This window comes from Aulonocara sp. 'chitande type north' Nkhata Bay, linkage group LG22 (assembly GCF_057382095.1).
Source record: "Aulonocara sp. 'chitande type north' Nkhata Bay isolate Kocher_YH1m ecotype deep benthic linkage group LG22, A_spYH_male_GT1.1, whole genome shotgun sequence".
In the NCBI taxonomy this organism is placed as follows: Eukaryota; Metazoa; Chordata; class Actinopteri; order Cichliformes; family Cichlidae; genus Aulonocara; species Aulonocara sp. 'chitande type north' Nkhata Bay.
The window spans coordinates 5,422,280-5,445,766 of NC_141364.1; the positions used below are offsets into that span (position 1 = coordinate 5,422,280).

At 39.2% G+C, this 23,487-nt stretch overlaps 1 protein-coding gene across 1 annotated transcript in view; it reads right to left on the reverse strand.

Moving 5' to 3' along the window:
- The window catches only part of grin2da (glutamate receptor, ionotropic, N-methyl D-aspartate 2D, a), a 262,588-nt gene that overhangs the window by 21,807 nt on the left and 217,294 nt on the right, over positions 1–23,487 (reverse strand). Inside the window, exons 11-16 of the mRNA XM_086281122.1 lie at positions 21,014–21,139; positions 18,416–18,528; positions 14,161–14,277; positions 13,111–13,271; positions 8,507–8,576; positions 7,744–7,861 (exon numbers count right to left, since the gene is read on the reverse strand). Coding sequence (XP_086137248.1) covers positions 7,744–7,861; positions 8,507–8,576; positions 13,111–13,271; positions 14,161–14,277; positions 18,416–18,528; positions 21,014–21,139 — 705 coding nt within the window. The remainder of the gene's footprint in view (positions 1–7,743; positions 7,862–8,506; positions 8,577–13,110; positions 13,272–14,160; positions 14,278–18,415; positions 18,529–21,013; positions 21,140–23,487) is intronic.

Genomic DNA, 23,487 nt, shown 5'->3' on the forward strand with positions numbered 1-23,487 from the left:
CCACTGAAGAAATGCTTCCCTTTCTTCATGAGCTTAGGCCAGGAAAACTATATCGGTTTGGCTTTCAGTTTCTCTAGACTTCTTTTTCCAAATCAATGCTAATGCTGTCATTGTGTAATAACAATAATTTGCTAACCTTTTCAAGTAAAAGTGTAAAGTTTCATTCAAAATCCCCAAAACTGGGGAGAAGCACCCTGACTGACCAGATGATCTGCAAAAATGGAGATCATGGCGTCCATTCTTCACAAAAAGAGCTTTAATCACCAACATGTGATCATTTCCCTTATACAATACTGATTAAAAGCCATTTTTTCCAAGACAGATTTGGGCATATTGGAAATTATTAAAAGAGGAAGTCAAGTGTTTTTTGTTAACAAGTCTGCTTGATCATATAGTTCATTTGGCCTGGTCTCTTCAATTTTGGATCACATTTAATGTGATATCAGTAATATTTGGATTGGATTAAGTTTTATTTGTAACACTGTGGACAGCAGCAATATTTAGCATATAAATAACCGAAAGAGAACTCTGCTGGGAAAAAAGCAAATCATTTGAAGTTACTGCAACTGCTTCGTGTGAGTGACAGAAGTAAATAGGAGATACAGTTCCTCCATCACAGAAAGAAATTGCTTTGTTCAGACATCAGCCAAAATGTAAAAGTACAAATAAGAACTGGGACATGGAGAGGCAAAGGCTGTTTTTTTGGGTGAGAGTGATGGGAATCGGGTGGAGGAGGTCGTCAAGTCTAATTGATCTCTTAAACCGATCCTTTTCCCCCCTAAAGGTACTTCTGCAAGACACTTGGTGTAATAACAGCTAAGTGTACACATTTTGTCCTCACACTTTCTTCATGTATACATGAAAGTGTACGCTGGAAAAAGCAGCATCAAATGTCTTTGCTGAGTTTAAGATGGTAAAATTCTATACAGATAAAAATGTATTGTTTCGGGGATTAGGATTCGTTTTCTGCCATTTTTAGTGCTTTGTTCATTAATTCATTTATGTTTAAATGCTGATCACAAACAATCTGCAGCTTTGGTTCAGCTGTGCAAAGTAAACAAAGGATTATAAACAAAATTGCAGGTTCAGAGAAAAATCTGTGGCTCTGTTCTGAATCTATAAAATGAAAATCAACATCTGGGTCTCTGAAGACTCAAAGCCATTTATACAAAAAAAAAAAAGAACATCAAGAAAAAATTAAATCAATTTCCCCAGGGTGAGCTGTGTTGCTCTAGTTTGTTCCACCCTTAGTGCCAAAAGCTGTTCATATTCACATCCTGTTATCATTCTTTTGTGTGTGAGGTGTTTTTATTGGCTTTGCTCAGTCAGCATGAATCACTGTGAGTGACACAAAGGGGAAGTGGAATGGAGGCGAACCTTGGATGCATGCTACTGTGGGATTTGAGCTCAGGTGCAACATCAGCATTTCTAACAGTGCACATTCCTGGATCTCTGTCCTTTTCGGCATCGCTTTGAAGAAAGTTTATTTCTTGGAAATACATTGCAGCCACGTGGGACCTGACACACAGATGCCTCATCTTCAAACAGTTTTCTTTATCAAAAGTATTGCTGTGCATCTGCTGTGTTTTGAATTTTCCTCTTTATACTTTAGCAAATGAGGGTCAGCAGCACGACAAAATCAGAGTTCAACAGGTGGTAGCTGCTGTAACAGATGGTAGCTAAAAGAAGACACGATTCTTTATCAGGGAATCGATAAATGATTGAATTGAGGAAGGCTAGTTCAAGAATGTTTACAAGACTCGTAGGGAAATTGCCCGTGTTCCCACAACGAAGATTGATGAGGGAACTGATCAGTCAGTATTTCAGAGCTGCAACAAGGGTCTAAGGCTAAGACTTCCTGTTCTGTCTACAGTTGTTATTTAGAAATGCACATAAAATATTTAAAAAAGGTGTTAAATAACAAAATTGTTTAGATTTTAGCTTTAGCTTACCTGCATGCAACCAAATCCTGATCAAACATGACTTCTCAATACTACATTGGTACCAAATGGGAACTAAAATCCTCTCAGAAGCCGGAAACAAACAACAAAAGTAGAAGAAACTTGAACTTTTTAATAATATGTTAAAAAGTTTAAGGACCCAGCGTTTAAAAATAATTTCTTCTATTTTTTCTACATCGACAGCTTTGCAGTCGTGGTTGTCATCCAACCAAACAGCTAGACATCTCATTTTAAGGACAAACTCACACATCTCTGTTTGAACATTTTGTATCACATACCATCAGCCTCCAGTGTTCTCTTCCCCTGGGAGCTGCTGTCACCGCTGCCACTGAGGCATTTTCCACCCGCCTCTCGCTCTCTCTAATTGCGAAGAGGCTAAATTGCTCCCCAGAGTAGGCAATTTGGTGACTGACCAGTCATGTGCTAAGAAAGGAAACGACAGCACTCTAACAAAGAGATGCATTGCTAGGAAACATTATAGGACTCTTAAAGGGCCACGCTGCTTGTGCAGTGCATGATGAATTCATGTCATGTCTTTGGGGTTGGTTATGAAACTGCTGTAGCTCGGTGTTGAGATTTTAAAGAGCGCAATTATCACAATTAGCCAAATATGTGAAATGCAGTTTGAAGAGGTCCTCTAGTGCTGTTCACACAATTATTGTTTTTTAATCAAATTGGGATTATTACACAGAACGTGGATGTTATTCACAGCCCTGGATAAATAACATCATTACCTATTTATGCAGGTGTGCTTTTCAGATTTTTATCCACTTCTTCTACTCTCTATTATCTGTTCAGATCAGGAGGAATCCACTTTACCTAAAGGCCGATGCATTTTAATGACATCTGCTCAATTTGGCTTTTCTAGCTTTTCACTATAAAATACTATAGGAACCAATCATATGTCAGCTTTGCAGATAAGACTTATAAGCCATGTAATCAGATATTTGTATATAAATATATCAAATATTTTTGGTATGAGAAAGGACAGCCAGTAAGAATGTGTGTGGTGTTGGTTTTTAAAGGATAGTTTTATTTTATGTCTTTTGTTGTCAGATATGTGTGTGCTAATCGTCTTTGTGACTTTTCCAACTTTCCTGTTTGTCAGTGGTTTAGGGGTTATTGGCATTGTCACATGGTTTAATTAATATACTGACATTTACTGGATAACTTTAAGCATTTTTTGTTACATCATAACACTGCATAGATCCAGGCAGGATCTGACAATGTTTAGGAGCTAATTTCCATCCAGCTTCGTCCACCAGGCTGTCAAGATCTTCCTGCTGTGTCCCTCTCGACTCTCACACACACAGACTCCAGACCTGCGTTCATCCCTTCTCTCTGTGGTCTAAACATTTATTTTTTTTTTGCATTGTTATTTATAATTTTCTATGAACCAGCAGAATTGTATGCTCCTTAAAAATCCCTTACAACATCTGTTTTCCTTCGGTATTTCAAATTAAGGCTTTGAAAGGTGTAAAATTTTAAATGCATAACTGAATTCCTTCGTACATTGAACAGGAAGTCTTTGGCCCAGCTGACAACAGCCTACAGGTTCTATAAAATATATTAAACTATGTTTTTGAAACATAGTCTACAAATATCTAACACCAGAATTCATCTGAATGAATGTTGTAGTCCTTGTAGTTCATTGGGTACAAATTCATTCCTGATATTCTTTTTTCTCATAGTTCAAATGCAGTTTTAATACATTTGTATTCAGAATCAGTGCTGACGCATAAAGGAAAAATAACAGAACATTTCATCTGGTTAGAAATAGGCACAGCAGAAACTTGACAAATGCTTTCATAAAAACGACCTCTGCTGCCAGAAATGATCAGAAAAGACCAAAGCTGGGTATCTACTTATTTAGTACGTGTTTCTTATTTTGTCACACTTGGAAAGTTTGAAAGTTCGAATGTGACTGCGACAGACTGGTGACCTGTCCAGGCTCTTCCTCACTGTACCTCCTGACCTCTGACAAGACAGCAAGCCGCTGAAATAGACTCCTGCCTCCCTGAACCCTAAACTTGGATAAGTGAAAGACGGATGGATGTTCAAATACAGCTGGAAATGTAGATTTATCTCATGTTTTCCTTTGGCTGTAATCCACAAAATTCTATGAACCTTCTCTTGTTTTCAGTGTCATCATGTTGAATTGGTGCCACAGATCATGTTCACTTGTCTGCAGGATTTGCTGTAACTTTATTGGAGACTATTTAAAACAAACAACCCAGAGGTTCAAGTATTCAGTATTTCAGCTGCATGCTAAGAGACCAGGACTGAAACAATGAGAAACAGGCTGGTTAACATTACCACTGTTTAAATGTACTCTGTAGTACCAATGAGCGCTTTGAGCTCCTTCACTGCTCCTCAGATCTGTGTTTTTTTCCAAACCTCTTGTGTCTCCTGTTTCTTTCTGTGCTGAACAGATCCACTCATCAATCTTCTTTGGACGCTTTGCCATTACTGAGCTACTAATGACAAATATGTAAATAAAAATGTGATTAACACATAAATAGCCAGAGTTCTTGGAAATGTTCATGATCACCAAATGTGATATCGTCATAGCAGCATGAACAAAGTCTGAGAAGAGCTGTGTTTAAATCCAGTTTCTGTGATCTTTTTACGTCATCATGAGCAACACAATCAAAAACTGAAGTCTTGAAATTCAACAGAGACCTAAGAAAATGCAAAGAGGCTGAAATTACTATCAGACTATAAGTCAGAGGATGGGAAAAAAAACAGGCAAAATGTGTATGCAACAAACCAAACAATAACTTTGAGGGTAAAATATTTAGAGGAGTGAAGTCTGTCTGAAGTCTGCTGTGCAGTATGTGTATTTGTGTATAATCAGGTCAGACAGAGAATATGGGAAGTGTTACTGAGTGTATGAACCAGAAAAAGAGAAATGTGTGTGTGCAAGTGTGTGTACGTGTTATCTGACAGCTTTAGCAGAGATCACACGACCCTCCCTCTTCCTCTCTGCTCCTCCTCCCTCTGACCTTCTCTATTGATCTTCCTCTCTCTCACAACCACCACCTCTTTAATTTCTCTACTGACCCTCACCTATCACACCTTTCTCCATCCACATCCCTCTTTTCTCTTCCTCACCCCCAGCTTTAAACTTTATCCTCCTATAACACTCAACCATCACCACAAAACCTGTGTAAACTTTTTGATCATTATTCATTTGCAGTGGAATTAAAGAACTAGAAACATTAAAAAAAATAACTAAATAAATAAATAAAACCTTTTTCTCCAGTACACGCTCTTCCTGAACATCATGACCCAGCCATTTTTAAAATGTATAAAACTTGGATAATCTTCATAAAGAGGACTCCTGGTCAACCTGCTGTTACCCTAAAAATGTAAGTTTTAGCTGCATTTTCACCAAAAGTGTTGCCACCTTCCCAATCGACCCATGTCAGTGAGGTTGAACAGCATGTTTAGATTCTGCAAGGTTTTTGATTTTGTTTACAGAGGCGCATAACTTGGTGACCTTGGGTGCTAACTCCATATTTTGGGGTCTAATGAGCAGATTCCTTAGTAATTCTCAATCAAAGCTTTTGACATGTCTTGGTTTGTGGAGTGGTTATGGTGTAAGAGGGACAAACGGCATAAGTAGCGTATCAGAATTACCTTTTACTTCTGTAGTAATTAGCACAGTAATTAGGACGCATTAATGAAAGGATCATTTAAAAAGGAAAATTAATATAGTCCTCAGTACTGCAGTCATGAATACAGACTGTAATAAATGTTTTGGACATGTGACTACTCTTCCTTTGAATGTGCTGTTTGCTGGTGGGCAGTAAGGAGATTACATGAAATGCGGTGGGAGTGCAAAGAAAATGGCGACCAACAATGGCGATCGAAATCAAGTAACTTAATAAGCTAACTGAGCTGTAACAGAGTAGCTTTGCATGACATGTAGCTCAGCATAATCCTTATTTCTCTTAGGTATATATATATATAATATCCACTGACTGAAATCCACTGTTTAGCTTTGAGGAGACTGTATGTTTAATCCAGTTGTCTGATGAGTTAGCTCTGCTCAACAGAAGATTTCAACAGCAGATGACTGGGACCTCCATGCTCTTAGTAAGAACTAACATCATACAGAGCCAAGAGTGGAACAAAAACTGGCTGAAACACAGAGTTTAGAGTAGATTTTGATTCACTGCCATTTCAGCTACTTATACCATATAGATACACTGACCTCATTACTTAAAAGTTTGGCCCTGTTTAGCATGAGAATCCAGGAAATAGTAGTTTAAATACAAATCCAAGGTGTGATCGGTCTCCTTTAACCATTGTTTGTTGAACAGACCTCTCAAAGATCTCACAGAACTTTTTTTACATTTCAATATTTTATGACTTTGTCACGTTGTTGCTAATGATTTGACATTACTATTTTCTGTTCATACTTTAATTTGGTGCTTTTTTTTTAGGAACAATGGTTTGGGGTCTCAGAGGATCCCGGTCTGAAGGATCCACTTCTCCCTACACAGTTTTAATAAATTAAACTATCTGTTCAATTAATATATTCTATGAGTCTAAAATTAAAGTAAAATACAACATAACGTGACAATAATAAAACTCTGTCAATCATTTAAAAAAAGTATTACCTTCATCATATACATGAGGAACTTCCCAGTAATCCAAATGTTGGGAATGTGACTGGATTAAATGCACCTGAGAGCTGGGGCATGTGATGCTCATGCTGTATATAAAAAGAGCCCCAGTCTGAGCAGCAATGACTCTCCTAGGAGACAGGAAAACTCTACCTCCTGATGTGACTGTCTAATGCTCAGCTGGAAGACCTACTTGACAAAAGTATTACCTTTGCTCCTGAAATATAGACAGCAAGGTAGTAACTGTTCCTCCTCCTGTTACAGGCCAACAGGAGCAAAGCATGAGGCAAATTGGGTGTTATCAGTGCCTGAAGTGTCTGACTAGCTTCAGTCGCTTTTAGCTCTTTCTGAAACAACCCTAGTGAGAGCTTGGTTCGTATCAGCAGACAAAAGTCAGACTGGGCAGGCAGGCCGTCCCTTTGTCATCAATTCTGCTTAAAATATTTATGGACAGAATGTCCAGGCACACCCAGTGGGTGGGGGTATCAGTTCAATGGTCTCAGATTTCAGGTTCTGTTCTGGAGATCATGACTTCATTGAGTCATTTCGTCCAGCTTGCACTGGGAGACAATTAGCTCCTCCAAGTCTGAGGCCATGGTTCCCAGCTGGAAACGGATAGAAGAGTTTAAGTTTGTTCATGAGTGAGAGGGAGAGATTGACAAACATACTGAAGTGGCATCTGCAGTAATGTGGACTCTTTACCGGTCTGTTGTGGTCAAGAAATAGATGACTCTGTTTATAGGTTGATCTACTTTCCTAACTTTATTTGTGGTAAAGGTATCGTGGATAAGCAGAACTGGGCTTCCTCTGAAGTGTGTCTGGACTCCTTTAGCGATACGTGATGAGATGGTGATTTGGAATGGACTCAGAAAGGAGCCACTGGAGGTGGTACCGGCATCTGACTAGGATGCTTCCTGGGCAACTTCTAGGTGAGGTGTTTTGGGCTCCTCCTGTCAAGAGGAGGCCCCGGAGCAGGCGAAGGACACAACCAGGTTGTGATTGGCTTTATGCTATTTTTTTCTTTTATTATTACTTATTGGGGTTTTCAAGTTGGTAAGATGAGCATTAACTATGTGCTTCTTGTTCTCTCCTTCGTCCTTCCTGCTAGCGCATCTTACGTGTTGCTTTCTGGTCCCTTTTTAACTTACCATCTCCAACTAACTGCAGCAGAGCCAGGTCCAGTGGGCGTTTCCAGCGGGAATTCTTGTGCAGTGCAATACCGTAACCCGTAGTGGCAAACACCTTACCAGAGCCGATGGTCATAACCTTTTTGAATTAAACACATAAAGGTCCATAAATCCACGTATACACACAAACACATTAATTCACAGAGAGCCAGATATGAAGACGCAGATGGCAATGAGCAAAAGATAAATTAGTTTCATTTTAACTGTAATTTCTTTGTGTACTGTCACGGTCACATAAATTCAGTTGGCTGAGCTCTAATATCGACATCCCAGAGTGTGGGATATTGTTTCAGTGGAGGAATTAATATAGATCCACATCAGTTGTAATAATTACTGCAGCAGTGGCTGTTGTATGAGGCTGCTGGGAGCTCAGGCCTCCCACAGACCTTATTATAAATGATCACCAGGAAGGATTTTCATTCTTGCTGTGGGAGCCGTATCAAACTCAAACTTATAAATAAATCAACACCAGTGCCAACCAGAAATGACAATATTAACTAGCTACAGGCCGCAAGGGGAAATATAAATGCATTGGGTGTGTTTGATTTATTTAATGCAGATGTACATCTTGTACAAGTGCTCATTTAGCATGCTTGTTATGTTTTTTGTTTTGTTTTTTTGCACATGGTAATAGGACAAAGAAACTTGAGCAATGGTTGCCCGTATGCACGAAAGTGTCACTGTGCAGAGGTGTGAAATCACTGTGCACAGATGCATTTCCTACCTTGCAGCCCTCGTCCTTCCTGGCCATGTAGTTCAACACTGCAGCATCATAAATGAAGGCATCTAGTTTTCTGCAGGGGAGAAATGAAGGAGGAAAATTACAACAAAGCAATGGAAATCACTGACCTGGATCTAAATGACAAAAGCAACTAGAGAACAAAATGACAAGATATGATGGACAAACCAGCAGTGAGACAATGTCCCTACAAAGACATCAGCAAACAGAGGGCTCTTTCTAAACAGCTTTTCACCAACTTTCAACAATCACACAGTGAAACATTCATAAATGGAGGAAGAGATGCCAATTCTCCTCCTACAATAGCTTGAATAGAGCATAATTGAATGCAGCGACAGGGGAGGGGGTAATTTAAGCAAAGGATGTGAAATTCACTTTTGCTCAGAAGGAAAAATTCAAACAGTTGTTGTAATTTCTGACTGCAGCTACTCAAAAAAATGCAGTTTTTTTTACATAAATGTTCAGGAAGTTTACAAAAGCCTTGTTTCTTTCAAAGTCACCACATGACTGGGTAAGGCTTAGTATATTGCGACAACATTTAATCTAACTGAAAAAGAAATAAACCATAAATCACTGTGAATGATGATATTTAAAGCTAACTAGGAAATTCATCTTACGGCAGATCAGTCTGTAAATGTGTTATGTAAAGGCTGTTATCAAAGCTGTTGGACTGCATTAGTCATACCCACCTGTTTCAAATCTTATCAGCCCATCAAATGCCCATTATATGTTATTATCAGTCCCTAGCAGCACCTCTTAGTGGTGGTAATTTCACCCTGCTGAACAGCAGCGACCCGAGGTGTGTTTCTAGGTTAAAACAGCAGTAAAAGCATCTTTTGGACATTTCCTTTGTTACGTTGTAAGGTCTTTGATTTCTTTTTAAGCTCAAAAGGTAGTTGGTAATGTTCAGGAGAAGATAACGGTTTAAAATAAAGATACTTTTACATTTATTACAATGAATAACAGCCTACTGCGCCTGGCAGAAGGTAGAGGAAGGTGTTTCATTGGTGATGTGTGTGAAAAACGATCTGTTATCACACATATTCAATCAATCAAATGAAAAAACTAAAGTGAAGTTCTGGTTTGATAAAAACAAAGTATCATTAGATTTGAATAAATCTAAACTTATGTTATTTGGAAATAGTAGTTTAAATACAAATGCAAAGATTCAAATAAATGGTGTTGATATTGAAAGAGTCAGTGAAAATAAATTTCTGGGGGTAATAATAGAGCTCACGTAAGATATATTCATTCCAAAGTATCACGTAGCATTGCAGTACTAAACAAGGCAAAACAGGTATTCGACAGAACATCACTTCATATTCTATACTGTTCACTGGTTTCACCATACTTAAGCTATTGTGCAGAGGTCTGGGGCAATAACTATAAAACCACATTACATTCACTTTTTACTCTTCAAAAAAAGCAATTCGAATCATCCACAATGCAGGTTATAGGAACATACAAACTCACTATTTTTGCAGTCTGAAATATTGAAAATTGACGATCTAGTGAAATTCCAAACAGCACAAATTCTATTCAAAGCAAAAAATAAAGAACTGCCAGGTAATATTCAGAGTATGTTTTTTTTTTTGAAAGAAGGAAGTTATAATTTAAGGGGTTTTTGTAACTTCAAAACAGGGAAGGTACGTACTACAAGAAAAGGCTTTTGTGTTTCTGTTCATGGAGTGAAACTGTGGAACAGTCTGAATATGGAATTAAAGCAAAGTCCAAACATTGCCCCGGGGCCTCCTCCCGGTGGGACATGCCTGGAACACCTCGCCCAGGAGGCATCCTTGTCAGATGCCCGAACCACCACAGCTGACTCCTTTCGATGTGGAGGACCAGCTGCTCTACTCTGAGCCCCTCCCGGATGGCCGAACTTCTCACCCTATCTCTAAGGGAGAGGCCAGCCACCCTTCGGAGGAAGCTCATTTCTGCCGCTTGTATCCGCGATCTCGTTCTTTCGGTCACTACCCACAGCTGAATATCTCTATTTAAAAAAAAAAAATAATAATCATGATGTGATATTATAGTATATAGTATATCAGAAATCTCTTCACTATTTTTATTACAAATTATATCAGTAAGGAAGCTGACTAGATATTAACTGATAATTTATGGCAAAGTTTTGGGATTAAATAAGTGTGTACTTCTTCCCACTCCCTTTCAACATCTAAATTAATCAGAACGTTTTTTGTATGTATTTTGTATAGTATTTTTTTTCTCTCTTATTTTTCTCTTCTAAATGTATATTGTTCACATGTTGAAATAAATTACCAATCAATCAAACCAGCTTTAATTCATTTTCTACAGCAGTGGTTTTGTAGCTACTTTGGATAATGTGGTTCATATCTGAATCATGTTGCAGATATAAGGAGTTTTCTGTGATGCAGTTGCATTTATATGCATTTTTTCTTTGCAACATTATCCAGCTGTACATATCTTAGGAATTAGAAACTGACCAAGTGCCATTCTCAAAACTGCAACTCCCAGGGTGTCATGGGAGGGTTTCCTAAATTCACACACTACATCATATGGTGTGATAATTACACAGCCTGTGGTTTCACTCTTTGGGAAAATGAGGAAATTCTTAGTTATAATAATCTAAAAGATTGAGACTAGCATTAATTCAGGCAAGACAAGAACTGAAGCTCAGACTGTAATCCTCACAGACCGGCTGATAACAGCGAGCCTCCCCGTGGTTTCTGCACATCTGAAACCCAGCTCCGTCCTAGCTTCTTCTTTTAATGCCACATCTCATTTGATCACTGTTATATCACTTCTCACTGATACCAGATTGTTTCTGCATGCTGCTCTCTCACCTCAGGCTTTCTATCTGTGCACATGCAAGGGCAGAGACATACCACCAAATATAAATTACTCCAGGAAGAATCTTCTCCAGTGATCCAGTAGTAACAGTAATAATTAAAAAGAAAAAAAATCTCAAGATTAAAGTATAGGGAAAAAATGAATCATTTGAAATCTGCTACTGGAGTAGAAGCAGTGCAAAATGGATATACATCAAAAGTGAATTACAACAGTTCATCATCAAGTAATGGATTAAATGTAACAGCTCAGCTCACACTGGTGATGTACATCTGAGAAGCGGATTTGTCACTACACCTGCTCTTCTACTTCACATTCATTTATATTCACACTCAGGGAGCTGCACAGATCCACGAAATTGTTACTGGGGGGAAAGCGCTCAGTTGAAGGGTGGAAGATTTTTTAAAAAAAAAAGGTGACGAAGAGGGTACACAAAGCAGGAGGGGAGGAGGTGGCTGACAGCAAAAGGAGAGAAAAGGGAAGTTCAGATATTATTATTGGGTGGCAAAGGAAGCACACAGGAGTTGATGAACTGGGAGCAAGGAGTTAATGAGAGAGGGAGGAATAGACCAGTCAAAGGACAGAAAAAAAAATCATCATGAGAAGAAAAGGAAAGCACAGGAGGAGAAAAGATGAGATGGAGAGGCGGTGCTCAGTGCCATGGCAGGCAAATCAAACAGAAATCTTCATATCACTTTGCCTCGACGGATATTTCCTTTGTTTATAATGTCAGGATGAGAGGGAAGGATAAGGAAGAGGTAGATAAACAGTGTGTAATGAAAGAGACGACGGACAGACTGATTGAAGTGAGATAGAGAGAGAGGTGGAAAATTAATGTAAGAGGGGCAAGAAGGACAAGTGAGTATGATAAAAAGGAATGCATCGTTGTGTTTTAATAACACGCTACGTCAAATCTACTAAAGACTGCGCCCGCTACTTGCTGGCTTGTGTGTGTGTGCTTGCTTGTCCCATTAAACATTTGAACCCTAATCTGCATCACTCCCCCCTTTCCCCTCCACCTCGCCCGCTTCCACATCAAACGCAATGAGCGAGTGTATATTTTATGGAAAGTGCTTTGTGTACTTTGTAGTCCCACAGGCGTATAATAAACTCCCCCCCCCCCCCCCATTGAAGACAAGAGGCGCCCGAGTGTCAGCCAGTGCTGAGATGGCGCAATTTTCCCACCGCACTGCGGTTGCTGCTAGCATGTATTATTTAAAAGTTTCCAGCCCTCCACACCTCTTCTCCAACTGCATTTAGTAGCCATGATCCTGATGGGGCTGCACAGGTTACAACAGTTTGCTGTGGCTCCCGAGGCAAGGCAGATCAATGCGCTAACAGGGTGAGTCAGGCAAAAACGGCTCCTGTAATTGAACCGAGCGTGGACGACAACACCGCCTCAAGTTAAAAATAAAAGATATATAAAAACCAGGGGAGATGGCACGGTATCTGTTTAAAGTAAGTGCTGTTGTCAAAAATGTGCAGCTTTAACTTGAATCTGGGTGCTGTTTAAAAGAGTGGATGGCAGCAGAAGTATATTTGTAGAAATGAGATGTCTAGTGCAGGCAGAGTGTGGTTGCGTTCGGTCATAACAATATCTGACATTTTTTACTTCATGCTCTTCCTAGTCCCGATCTACTTCCAATATTGTTCTGTTCGTATCTAACCGAACACGTAGGCTTTAATTTCTTCTATTTCACATGACAAATCCACACTCAATCCACACTCCAAGTGGTTGCTAATAGTTCTTCTATCCTTACCCAGTCTTGAGGTTGTCAATGGCTTCCTCTACACCCTTCTGGTTGTTGCGAATCATATACTGGTGCATGTTGGGATAGTTGGAGCGGATGTTCTCCTCAGTGCTGCCATTTGGCACCGTGCCGAAACGCAGTGGTGGGTACTGGTCTGCTGGCTGCTGAAACTGCACAAGAAGAAGAAGAGGAGGTGGGCTGAGATTAAAGTGACAGGAGGAAGGACGGAAGTTAGAGTGGTAGCTGAAATGAGGGAGAGGAGCCGATCCGTGCTGCGGGATGAAGAGCTGCAAAGATTCAAAGACTTCACTTTCAAAGAAGAGCCCCTGTGCTACACTTTTCTAAAGAGCTCAGAAGCAGAGAGAGACTGATAAAACAGATGAGGTTTTAAAGTGTCAAAGCAGCGGGACACAGTTTTGTGAGTTGTGGTGAAACTGCACTGGAAAAATCAAAATAATAAAAAAAGGAAAGTACACAGTTTTCCACTTCTGTTAACTTAAGCTATTCTGATGTGCTCTCTTAAAGGCAGACATGAGAGAGTGCAATATTTGTGGCATAATCGTATTTACAACCCCGATTCCAAAAAGATGTTGGTTTGCTGAAGGTATGAGGGGGAGGGAACTGTAGCTTCTTTTAGTCTGTGGCGATAACAGACGGGTGATATACTCTCTGTGATGTGCAAAGATGAATTAAAATTTGGATTTGTGATCCCAGTGAAGAGATTCCGGCTTCTCCCTGCTTCTTTATTCCACCCAAAATGACCTTTGACCCGGAGAACGTGTTAGCATCTCTCTCTATTCATTTATTTTTCATTGTACACAGCAATCCATGTTTTTGGAAACAGGGTTGTATTTATTTTGAAAGATGACCCTGAGTCTGGGAGACTTTGGTGTTGTAAGTTTTAAATCAGGTAAAATACCCATGATTCTCTCAATATCAAATATGTGGAATTTCTTGCTAACCATTCAGTCCATCATATGACTATTCACCTGTTTGTAAATCACTTATCCATCCATCCATCCATCCATCCATCCATCCATCCATCCATCCATATCATACCTTCTTATCTGACAGCCCTGACACCGTGTCAATGTACTCCTCCTGGATCATGAAGGCAGCCAGGTTGGCAGTGTAGGAGGCCAGGAAGATGACAGCGAAAAAGGCCCACACCAGCACCTGAAGGTAGAACGTGGTGGAGTAAGATCAATGAGGACTGAGCCTGACAGGTGTGAAAGTATTTTAGGATCCCGGTGACTCTATTTCCACTCCCTGGCATTTCATCGCTAAACTCACAGCTCTGAAACTCTGTCTTGCCTGGAGGGCCGGTTCATACTTTCCACCGTGGCATTTCTGCCTCCTAAAGCTGCAACCCAGGAATCTGTCGCACAATTAAATGAACTTAAATTGTAAATAATATTAAACTAGTTGCATATTTTTAAATATGGGAAGAAAGAAAATCCCCTTTTTCATGCAATACACTCCTTACATCATCACGTCCATCACAGTGGATATAAAAATACCTTCTGCCCACCTTAAAATTCATTTAGGACCATTGATGCAAATATGCTAGTTGAATCAAAGCACTTGGTTAAGTATGTAAGCACAATTTTGAAATACATGATTTAAGTAATTAATTATATTTAAAAGGTATTTTTCAAATAAAAAAATATATTGTGTAAAAGTTATTTAATATTGCATCTCCACAAAGGAGGGAAACTTGGTGACATATGTTATGTTTAGTGCTTTGTATAATTCAAGCTTCAAGCGCTACATCCTTCATCATTCAAGCAGTTGAACTGCTATTTCATTCACATAGCCTTTAGCTCAGAAAACAGATGGTGCAAATTTATTCCAGGCTTGGGCTGATTGCCTGTTAGCCTATAGCTATTTGATTGGTTATTTGCTACATAATCTTGCTTTTCTTGCACAGATACTCGTTGGCAGAAATTAATATTTTATTGTTAAAGAAGTGTTCAAATGTATTCAGCATAAACAAAGTGGATTATCTTTTGCAGCACAAATAAAAAAAACAAACTGCCATTTGAAGAAGAAGACAGATTAGAGAACGGCCTGGAGACTCAAGTACAAAACTGTGGCTGACTGATTTGTTTTAATAGTTTTTGGAGAAACGCAAACATAAGGTGAGAAATCGAAAATTGTTAAAAAAGGAAGAAAAACCCCCACTGCATTTAAATTTGAAATCACCTTGAAGCACTCCTTCAAGGTTACATATTTGCGCCCCTCTGGAGTGCTTCCAGCACCACTGCAGTTTTTAGATTGCTCCTTGGAGGTCCTATTTTGGCACGTCAATGCCACCGTCTTCTTCAGGAGTTCTTCTTCTTCTTGATGTTTACTTAAAGAGTAATCAACTTCTGTGCCAAACTGATGCAAATTTCCTCCTGATGACTGTGGGGATCACTAGTGGGGATCATATGACTGGGTATCATATTCAGCGACAATCCAGCGACAACCAAACAACAGCCTTCAGAGGAAGAGTTTGCAGTGTTTGTCATGGCCTAAAGGTGTCGCATCGGGTTAGTTTGTGTGTGTGTGTGTGTGTGTGTGTGTGTGTGTATGTTTTCATGAAGTGAAGCCCTTAACGAGCAAGAACGCCACATTAAATCAGATAAAGATTATGACTTTTATGAGAGAACTGCAACAAGTGAGGTTAATATTTCAGTTTGTTTATTATTTAAACGCTAGATTTTCACCAGATAATGGCTGTTTTCACATTGTAGTATTGCTGTCTGAGTAAGGAATCAAAATATATTAACTACCCCAAATTACTTTAGCAAATTAATATGATTCTTCAAAAGGTTTTTTAGGCAATTCGGGATGGAGACATTTAGCCGTACAGAAGAGCTGCTTTTATTGCTATAAGATGGTTGAATGCTGACATTCAGCCAGGAAGCAGAGATGTGGATTAGCCGGAGCAATAAATTTGCACTGTGGTGAATAGGACTATTTGTTTCCACAGTACTCTGTTTATGCCAAAAGTTAATTTGCATAATTTTCTTAGTGATTAAGATAGTAAATGCACACCCCTACTAACTGTGGCAAATCAGCATAATTAAAAAATAAAACTCAGTGGAGGCTTGAACGACGGACTGCTTGGGAAGTTATCGACCTGTGGACTGATGTAAAATCTGTTTAAATGGTTAATATCAATAATAAATGGTTGACAATTATCCAGCGCATAGTGGGGTACTTACTGATAACCCTGAATAGGCTTAGGCAGGTATGAAAAATGAAGTGGAAGTCATTTGGCAAATAAACCTCCATTAAAATTGGATTTATCTTGTAATCATTCTTTCTTTTTTCCTTTTAATTAGACGTGGTTGCCTCGTAGAATATTTTGGCTGGCAAGTGTTGCAAAAACATATCAGATACAGAGTGCTGGTGCTGCTAAAGGGGAACCTTAAATATACAGTTTTCTCTTCAGTGGATTTTTTAATCTTAAATTGAACATGGGAAATGGTTCGATGGGCAAGAAAACCATTAATAACTCTTACCTGCAGGCTGAAATACAACTAACTTCAAATCCAGGTTAAAAAAAAAAGCACACATACGATGTTGAATAATCATCTTCTCTGCTCTAACCCCCTTTTGTGAAGCCTATCAAGCAGCTAATGAGCTCTTAAGATGATTGGGGTTTTGTTGAAAAGCACTTGGGCAAGCAGTCGAACAAAATACACCTCGAGTTTTCCCCTCCTGTGGCTTTACTCTGCATTAGAGATTGCAAGCCCAAAGTAACAGCAGGTACTGAAAGGACCACCACAGTGAAACAAGTGACTAAACAGTCTGTTAAATAATTGTCTTGTAGACACCTAGATTACACTGAAACATGACATTTTTAATGACTACAGTTTAATGTCACACAGGTATCCGCTTGATGGTGAGAATGTAGTCATTTGAAAGTTGAACTACTTTTGACTCAAAAATTGTTAATTTAGGCTTGTTAATAGATAGAAGTTTTATAATTTTGCTTCTGTAGACCACCACAAATTAACATCACTTTAAGTAAAAATGATTGTTTTTAATACTTAATGAAAATCAAGTATGAAAATCCTTTTTATTCAATGACGCACTAAAGTTTAGAACCTGTGGCGATCTCCAAACGCTGTGTTACCTCCTGAGGGTGGCTGCAGTAAAGACCTTCCCTGCACTCACCTTCAGTTGCTCTTTCTCTGTCGGCCTTTGGTTTTATAAAACTGAATAGGGTTAAGCGCTTTGGTTATAATCCGATTTCTCATCTCACATTCCATTGCCTTAAGAAACTCTTGGGTTCCTTTTCCCAGTATGCTTTGGTTCACTATCCATTTGCACTGTTTGCCAGCATTTGGAGTACAACCCTGTACACTTCAGAATTCATCCTGCTACTTTTATTAGCAGTTACAGCCAATAAAGACTAACAGCACAACATTCCCTCCACTGTGTCTGACAGATGACGTGCTATGTTTTGGCTCATGAGCTCTTTCTCTCCTTACTTTCCTTTCTGATCTCTAATCGTGGGTTCATCTGTCCAAAGAATCTTTTCCAGAACTCTGCAGGCTCTTTTATGTGTTTTCTGGCAAAGTGCAATCTGGTCTTCTTGTTCCTGTGCGTAACTAGTGATTTATACATTGTTGTATCCATCAATTGTCTTCTGCATACCCAGTTCAGGATCTGGAATCTAGCCCAGCTGTCACACAGGTACACCCTGGACAGATTGGCAGTCCATGTACAGAGACATAAACAACCACTGACACATTCACACATATGACTAATTTAGAATTGCCAAGTAGCTCAAACTTTGTAATGTGGAGAAAACTGGAGCTCTCAGAGAAAACCCACCCAAGTATGAGGAGAACATGGATTCAAATCCAGGACGTTCTCGCTGTGAGGCAACCACTGCAAAACTGTGCTACTCCACTTGGTTGTAAGTCCTCTGTATTATATGAAGCTCATTGTAGACCGTGATGATGATAAAACTTACTCCTCGAGAATGTTCTTGCTATGAAGCTATTTTTCTTAAACATGGAACAAATTTAATGGACATGAATTTTATTGCTCTTCTGTGGTCATTCCAGCTGTTTGCTCCTACTGAGCTGGTCAGTGGATTTTTTTAAAGAATTGTCCCAAATGATTGATTCGGAAAGTGCTAAAGTTTTTGCTATTAAAACAATTAAAATGGTTAAAATTGCATCTTTGACCAATAAATACTGAACCTGGAGTTGACTGTAATTGATGCTCTAGTTTGATGAGTCATTCACACAATTAATAAATAAAAAAATAAAAAAATAAATAAAAAACACAGCCATTCAACTAAATTTACCATGATCTTGCTGGTGGTTCCTCTGGGATTCTCCACAGGCACAGAGTTATTGAAGACCAGAGCCCAGAGCAGCCAGACAGATTTCCCTATGGTGAACTTAGATCCCCCTGACTCTGAGAAACAGACAGACAGACAGTGTGTTTATGAAGGAAAGTAATACCTGTTTAAGACATTACTGGAAATTGTGTTGGGTGATGAATTATGGCCAGAGTTGGGGAAAAAAAAACTATTTTCAAAGAAATATTAAGAGATGACTTAAATATCCAAATTTATGCTCTTAGGAAGAAACGCATCACTCTTTGAGTAGCAACAAAGAAATTAAGATTTGTGACATGTTGCTCACATCCATATGGAGAAGGCCACTGAACTGTTATCCATGATGGATAATCCTGAGTACCCTTTGCACCATTTACTGGCAGGCAGTGGTGCACCATCTCTAACAGGCTGATTCAGCACCGCTGCCACAGAGGAAATATTCTATAGCATGTACTATCATCCTCTATAACTACTACTAGCAATGGTAATAGTAGTAGAAATATTTCCCATATTTTCACTCATTCATAAAGATTTCCTTTTAGTCACTTAAGATCATTGCTGAGGTCCAGGTTCCAGGTCCGGGTTCATGATTCTGGGTAAAATTTAGTCTTTTGTGGTTTCACAGAAAGCAAAGCCAACAGGTAACACGTAGTGGAGGTTCTGTGGGGCAGGACTGATCCAACAGGAATTTTCAAGACAATGAGATGCAGAAGAAACAGTTTTATATAAAACGTATATGAAAAGTATTTCAAAAGTTACAGAACACTATTGAAAGTATTCTGTACTCTGAAAAAATAATTCCAAGATGCTTCAAAGACAAAAACTAGTCGGTTTTATAATAGTTTGGTTAACCGCCATAAAAGAGCAGCGCATAACTGTGTGGCCTTGGTGACATTGTGAATGAAATATTTGCAAGTCTGCCTGAAATCAGGTAATGCTAGCGAACAGAAGCACGTTGTTATCTGAATAGTCACAGTCCACTGTTGCTTTAAGACTTTTAATTGGAAATACAGGGACAGAGCCCAGACTTTGAAATTAAAGTAGAAATTAGACATGTGGACGCTGTTGCTATGACAATACAGAACGTCAACATTAACAACATTAACATGCATTAAATTGCAGTGATTGTATGGACCAGCTGCCCTGCAGTGATCTAAGAAATGTCTCATGTTGAAAGTTCAAACAGACGTAACTGAGAAGAGGACTTATTTAAAGTTATTAAACCTGGCAGCAGACACCCTCGTGTTGAATGTAAGGTCATTACGCTGTGAATCACTATGCTGTGAAGTCTCAGAAGGATGAGAAATAAAAGAACAAAAAGACACTGACTATAGCTCATTGTTCAACATTAAAGGTGAAGCTGCACGTTTATGGAAACACAGTCAGCATGTAGATATGGTGCAGATGTGTGGGAGGATTACTTTGAAGTATCTGAAGTACCTTTTCTTCAAGTAATGAGTGCACAAATTAAGCACACAAGGCACTTTATAGTGTCTTTACACTTTAAAGTGTATTATATTTGAGTGAAGTGGAAGTTAATTTGACGTATTTAAGTCATAGAATGGATAATATGTTGCTATTTTGTCAAAGCCACTGAAGTGTGAGCACAAGTTGGGAACTCATCACATATAGACCCTCCTTAAACTCAAACAGTACTTTTAAATGTTTAATGTGTAGGGACCATAATATTTTCCTAAATCTGGTGATTAACTCTGACCAAGTAGCAAGGGAAAGCATGTTAAAAGATCCCAAAGTGGACCATTTTCTAGCTACCAAACCCTTCCATGAGCTTTATGCTCTTGGAAAAAAAAGGACTGCTATATAGTCCGTATTATACTATATACCATTGCAATGGTCAGTGTCTCAAGGTTTTGTATTTCTGGGAAGCTGGCAGCTTCTGACACAACACTAGTATTTGACACCCTGGAAATGTTGGAAAAAAAGAGGACGACAGAGATGCAACTGCCAAAAACTGGTAAGTAGACCTTTAAACTTTAGCTTATTTTGTGAGGATATAAACTATAGAAACAATTATATAATAAGATAAGAATAAGATTTAAACATGCTTATAAAGAGAGATGAAAGTTGAAGCGGTTTGATACAGAAGAAAGAAAAATGACGAGCGTGCACAGACATCTACCTGTCACATAAAATGAGTTCACTTCTACTTGTGTCAGTTTATTAAAACATAAAGAACAACTTTTCCAGGTTATAATTAAAAATAAATGTGTCGGGGCAGAGACGCACACAGTAAATAGTTGCAATAATAGTGAAGTGACAAGTACTGTAAAGACGTCAACATCAACCACCACCACGCAGTCCGTGTTTGTTTCATTATTATTAAATAAGCCACATTGTGGGTGTGAAGTGATTGTTTTGAATCCTGTGAAGTCAAAAAAAAGCGGAACGCTTAATTATAATAATTTGGACAAACACCCTCCTCAAATCAGCCCCCCCTCGCTTACATAACTGACAAAGTGACAAGTTGGTAATAATGTTGTGAAATGAGCAGTGGTGGTGGGTTGATTGGCGTGCAGACACTGGAGCGACTCCGTCACTTACTCTTAGCACTCTGCAGGCTGCGGTTGTATCCCACGGGGCTGAAGAACTCAAAGATGAAGACGGTGACAGCCACGACCGACAGGCACATCACAAACATCATCACCCACACCGCTGGGCTGTAGGGCTCTGCAATACACCAACACACACACACAAGAACGAATAGGAAAACTTTAGGAAGTTTTCCTGACATTTACTAATTACCCCTTCATAAAATGGGAATCTGTGTGGACAGTGAACAAAGATTGATGCCTAACAACTATAGGTTTGAGAAGACCCTTGTCATCCCATGCACCAACTGTTTCTGGTGCAGTGGATGTTATAAAAAAAGTCTGCTCCTCCAATATGCAGAGGGTTAGAATTAGCACACAAGGTTACTTAGACCACAGAGGGTTAAATCACTTGTTCTAAACTAGCAAACAAAAACTTTTCGCTGCACGTTTCTCAATGTCACTGTGAACCTGATCTAAACAAGAGGCATCGTAAGGCAGCGACAAAGAGAAGTTGTTTGATAGTTTACTGGGATGAGCTACACACAATCATAGCGTCAGCACTCTGTAGTACAAGTACAACCTGCATCCATCCTTTTCAAGGTCACAGGTCGCACTGGAGCCTATCCCAACTGTCCTAGGGCGAGAGGCAGGGTACACCCTGGATGGTTGCAATTTAGTGTTTTCAATTAACCTATCCCCACTAAGTGTGTCTTTGGACTGTGGGAGGAAGCCGGGAGAACCCACGAAAATGAGAACATGCAAACTCCACACAGTTTGGCCAGATAGTGGAATTGAAGCCAGGACCTTCTTGCTTTGAGGTAACAGTGCTTACCACCGTGCTGCCCCAACCTGCAAGTGAAATAAAAAACAACAACAACAACTTTTTAAACTATATTTTGGTGCAAAGTAACTGAACTTTTTACAGGGTTTTATCGACTCTGGCGGTTGATTCTATACAGCACACACAGTTTTCACATCCCAGTAGCCATTGAAATTGCAGTTATGGCTCGCTCCATATTAATTTACACAGGAGCTTGATCCTTTTACCCTGAAATACTCAGACACAGCAGAGTGTCAAGCTCCAAGCGTGACCTTACCACTGGTACAACTGAGCTTTTTTTTGTCTTTGTAAAAAGACTGCATTTGAACGTCTTAATGGTAAGATGAAGATGGCGAAATCTTACAATGCTGTGATTGCAGCCATTCCCCAACTCTCTGTGAATGGCCATTGATCAGTGGTCTTTGATCAGTGGGTTTTGGTCAGTGCTTGTTGATCAATGGTCATGAGAACTTGCATAATTAAGATTAAGGAACTGACCTCCCAGCCCATTGTTCCTTCAGTGGGCTGGTTTCAGTCATTATGCAAATGTGCTGTTTATAAGATTTGGGGAAACCTGCAGTCAGCTGAGACTGAAGAAGTCACTTGGATGAGTGACAAAACGTTTCTCCCCCAAAATGCTACGTCCAGATGAACAGAATCAACTGTTTGGAGACTGCATTTGAACATTTTGAAAATTACAGAGAAAAATAGAAACCAAGATAGTAAAACAAAGCTAGATACTGTAGGTTGTTGGTTCTATTCTGTGTCAGCTCAGATTCATAGTAAATTCAACCAAAACAAAAATTGTAATGAGAGAAAAGACATATCTCAAAGCAGGAGGCATCACAGAAGTGATGAAACATTGAATGGGATGTAAATATTTTAATGAAAAATAATATAAAACATCTAAGTCCGAGTCAGGGATTTGATTTTAATGTTTTTATTATGTCCATGAATATGGAGCAAGCATCCATGTATTATACATTTCAGGAAAAGAAATGTGTGCTGAATAATTTACACATTGACACTTTCTGTTTCTGCCACTGTGTAGCTGCATGACACAGCAAATGAGCAGTCTTGTATTAAATTGTTAGACGTCTGGATGTAGACAGGAGGAAATTGTCTCTCCTCATATCAAGTAATGGGTGCTAGTCTAACTGCCGGCAGAGGAAACAAGCAGATTCTCCTGAGATTTGCCAAATTAGTGAGGGATTTGCTGCCTAGACCGACATTGGCAGATGTAACACTAATCAAACAGCACTGGCGAGATGGGCTGAGCTACTGGGTCGCCTCATCAACACTTTAGTCTCTCCTTGTGTTACTTCCAGGATGAGATGCTAAATCAAATGTGACTGTGTGCTGACATACCAAAGAGTAACAAGCATCGTTTATATGCGAGGCTTTTAGCTGTGGCTCCCGTGCAGAGAGACACAGTGAGGGAGCAGGTGGAGAGGCTCAGGATTATCCATTAAACTTACTGCCAGACAGGGTTAATATGCTTTTAAGGCTGCATGGGCTGCCAACCCGTGTGCCACAAGGACTGCGACGATGCATTATAATTTCAGCTAGGTTTTCATTGTTAAATTGAATAATAATTTCATTTCATTCTCTTTATGATAATCATTTTCTTTTTATTAAATTTTTGGTAGAAACATTTTCAAAAT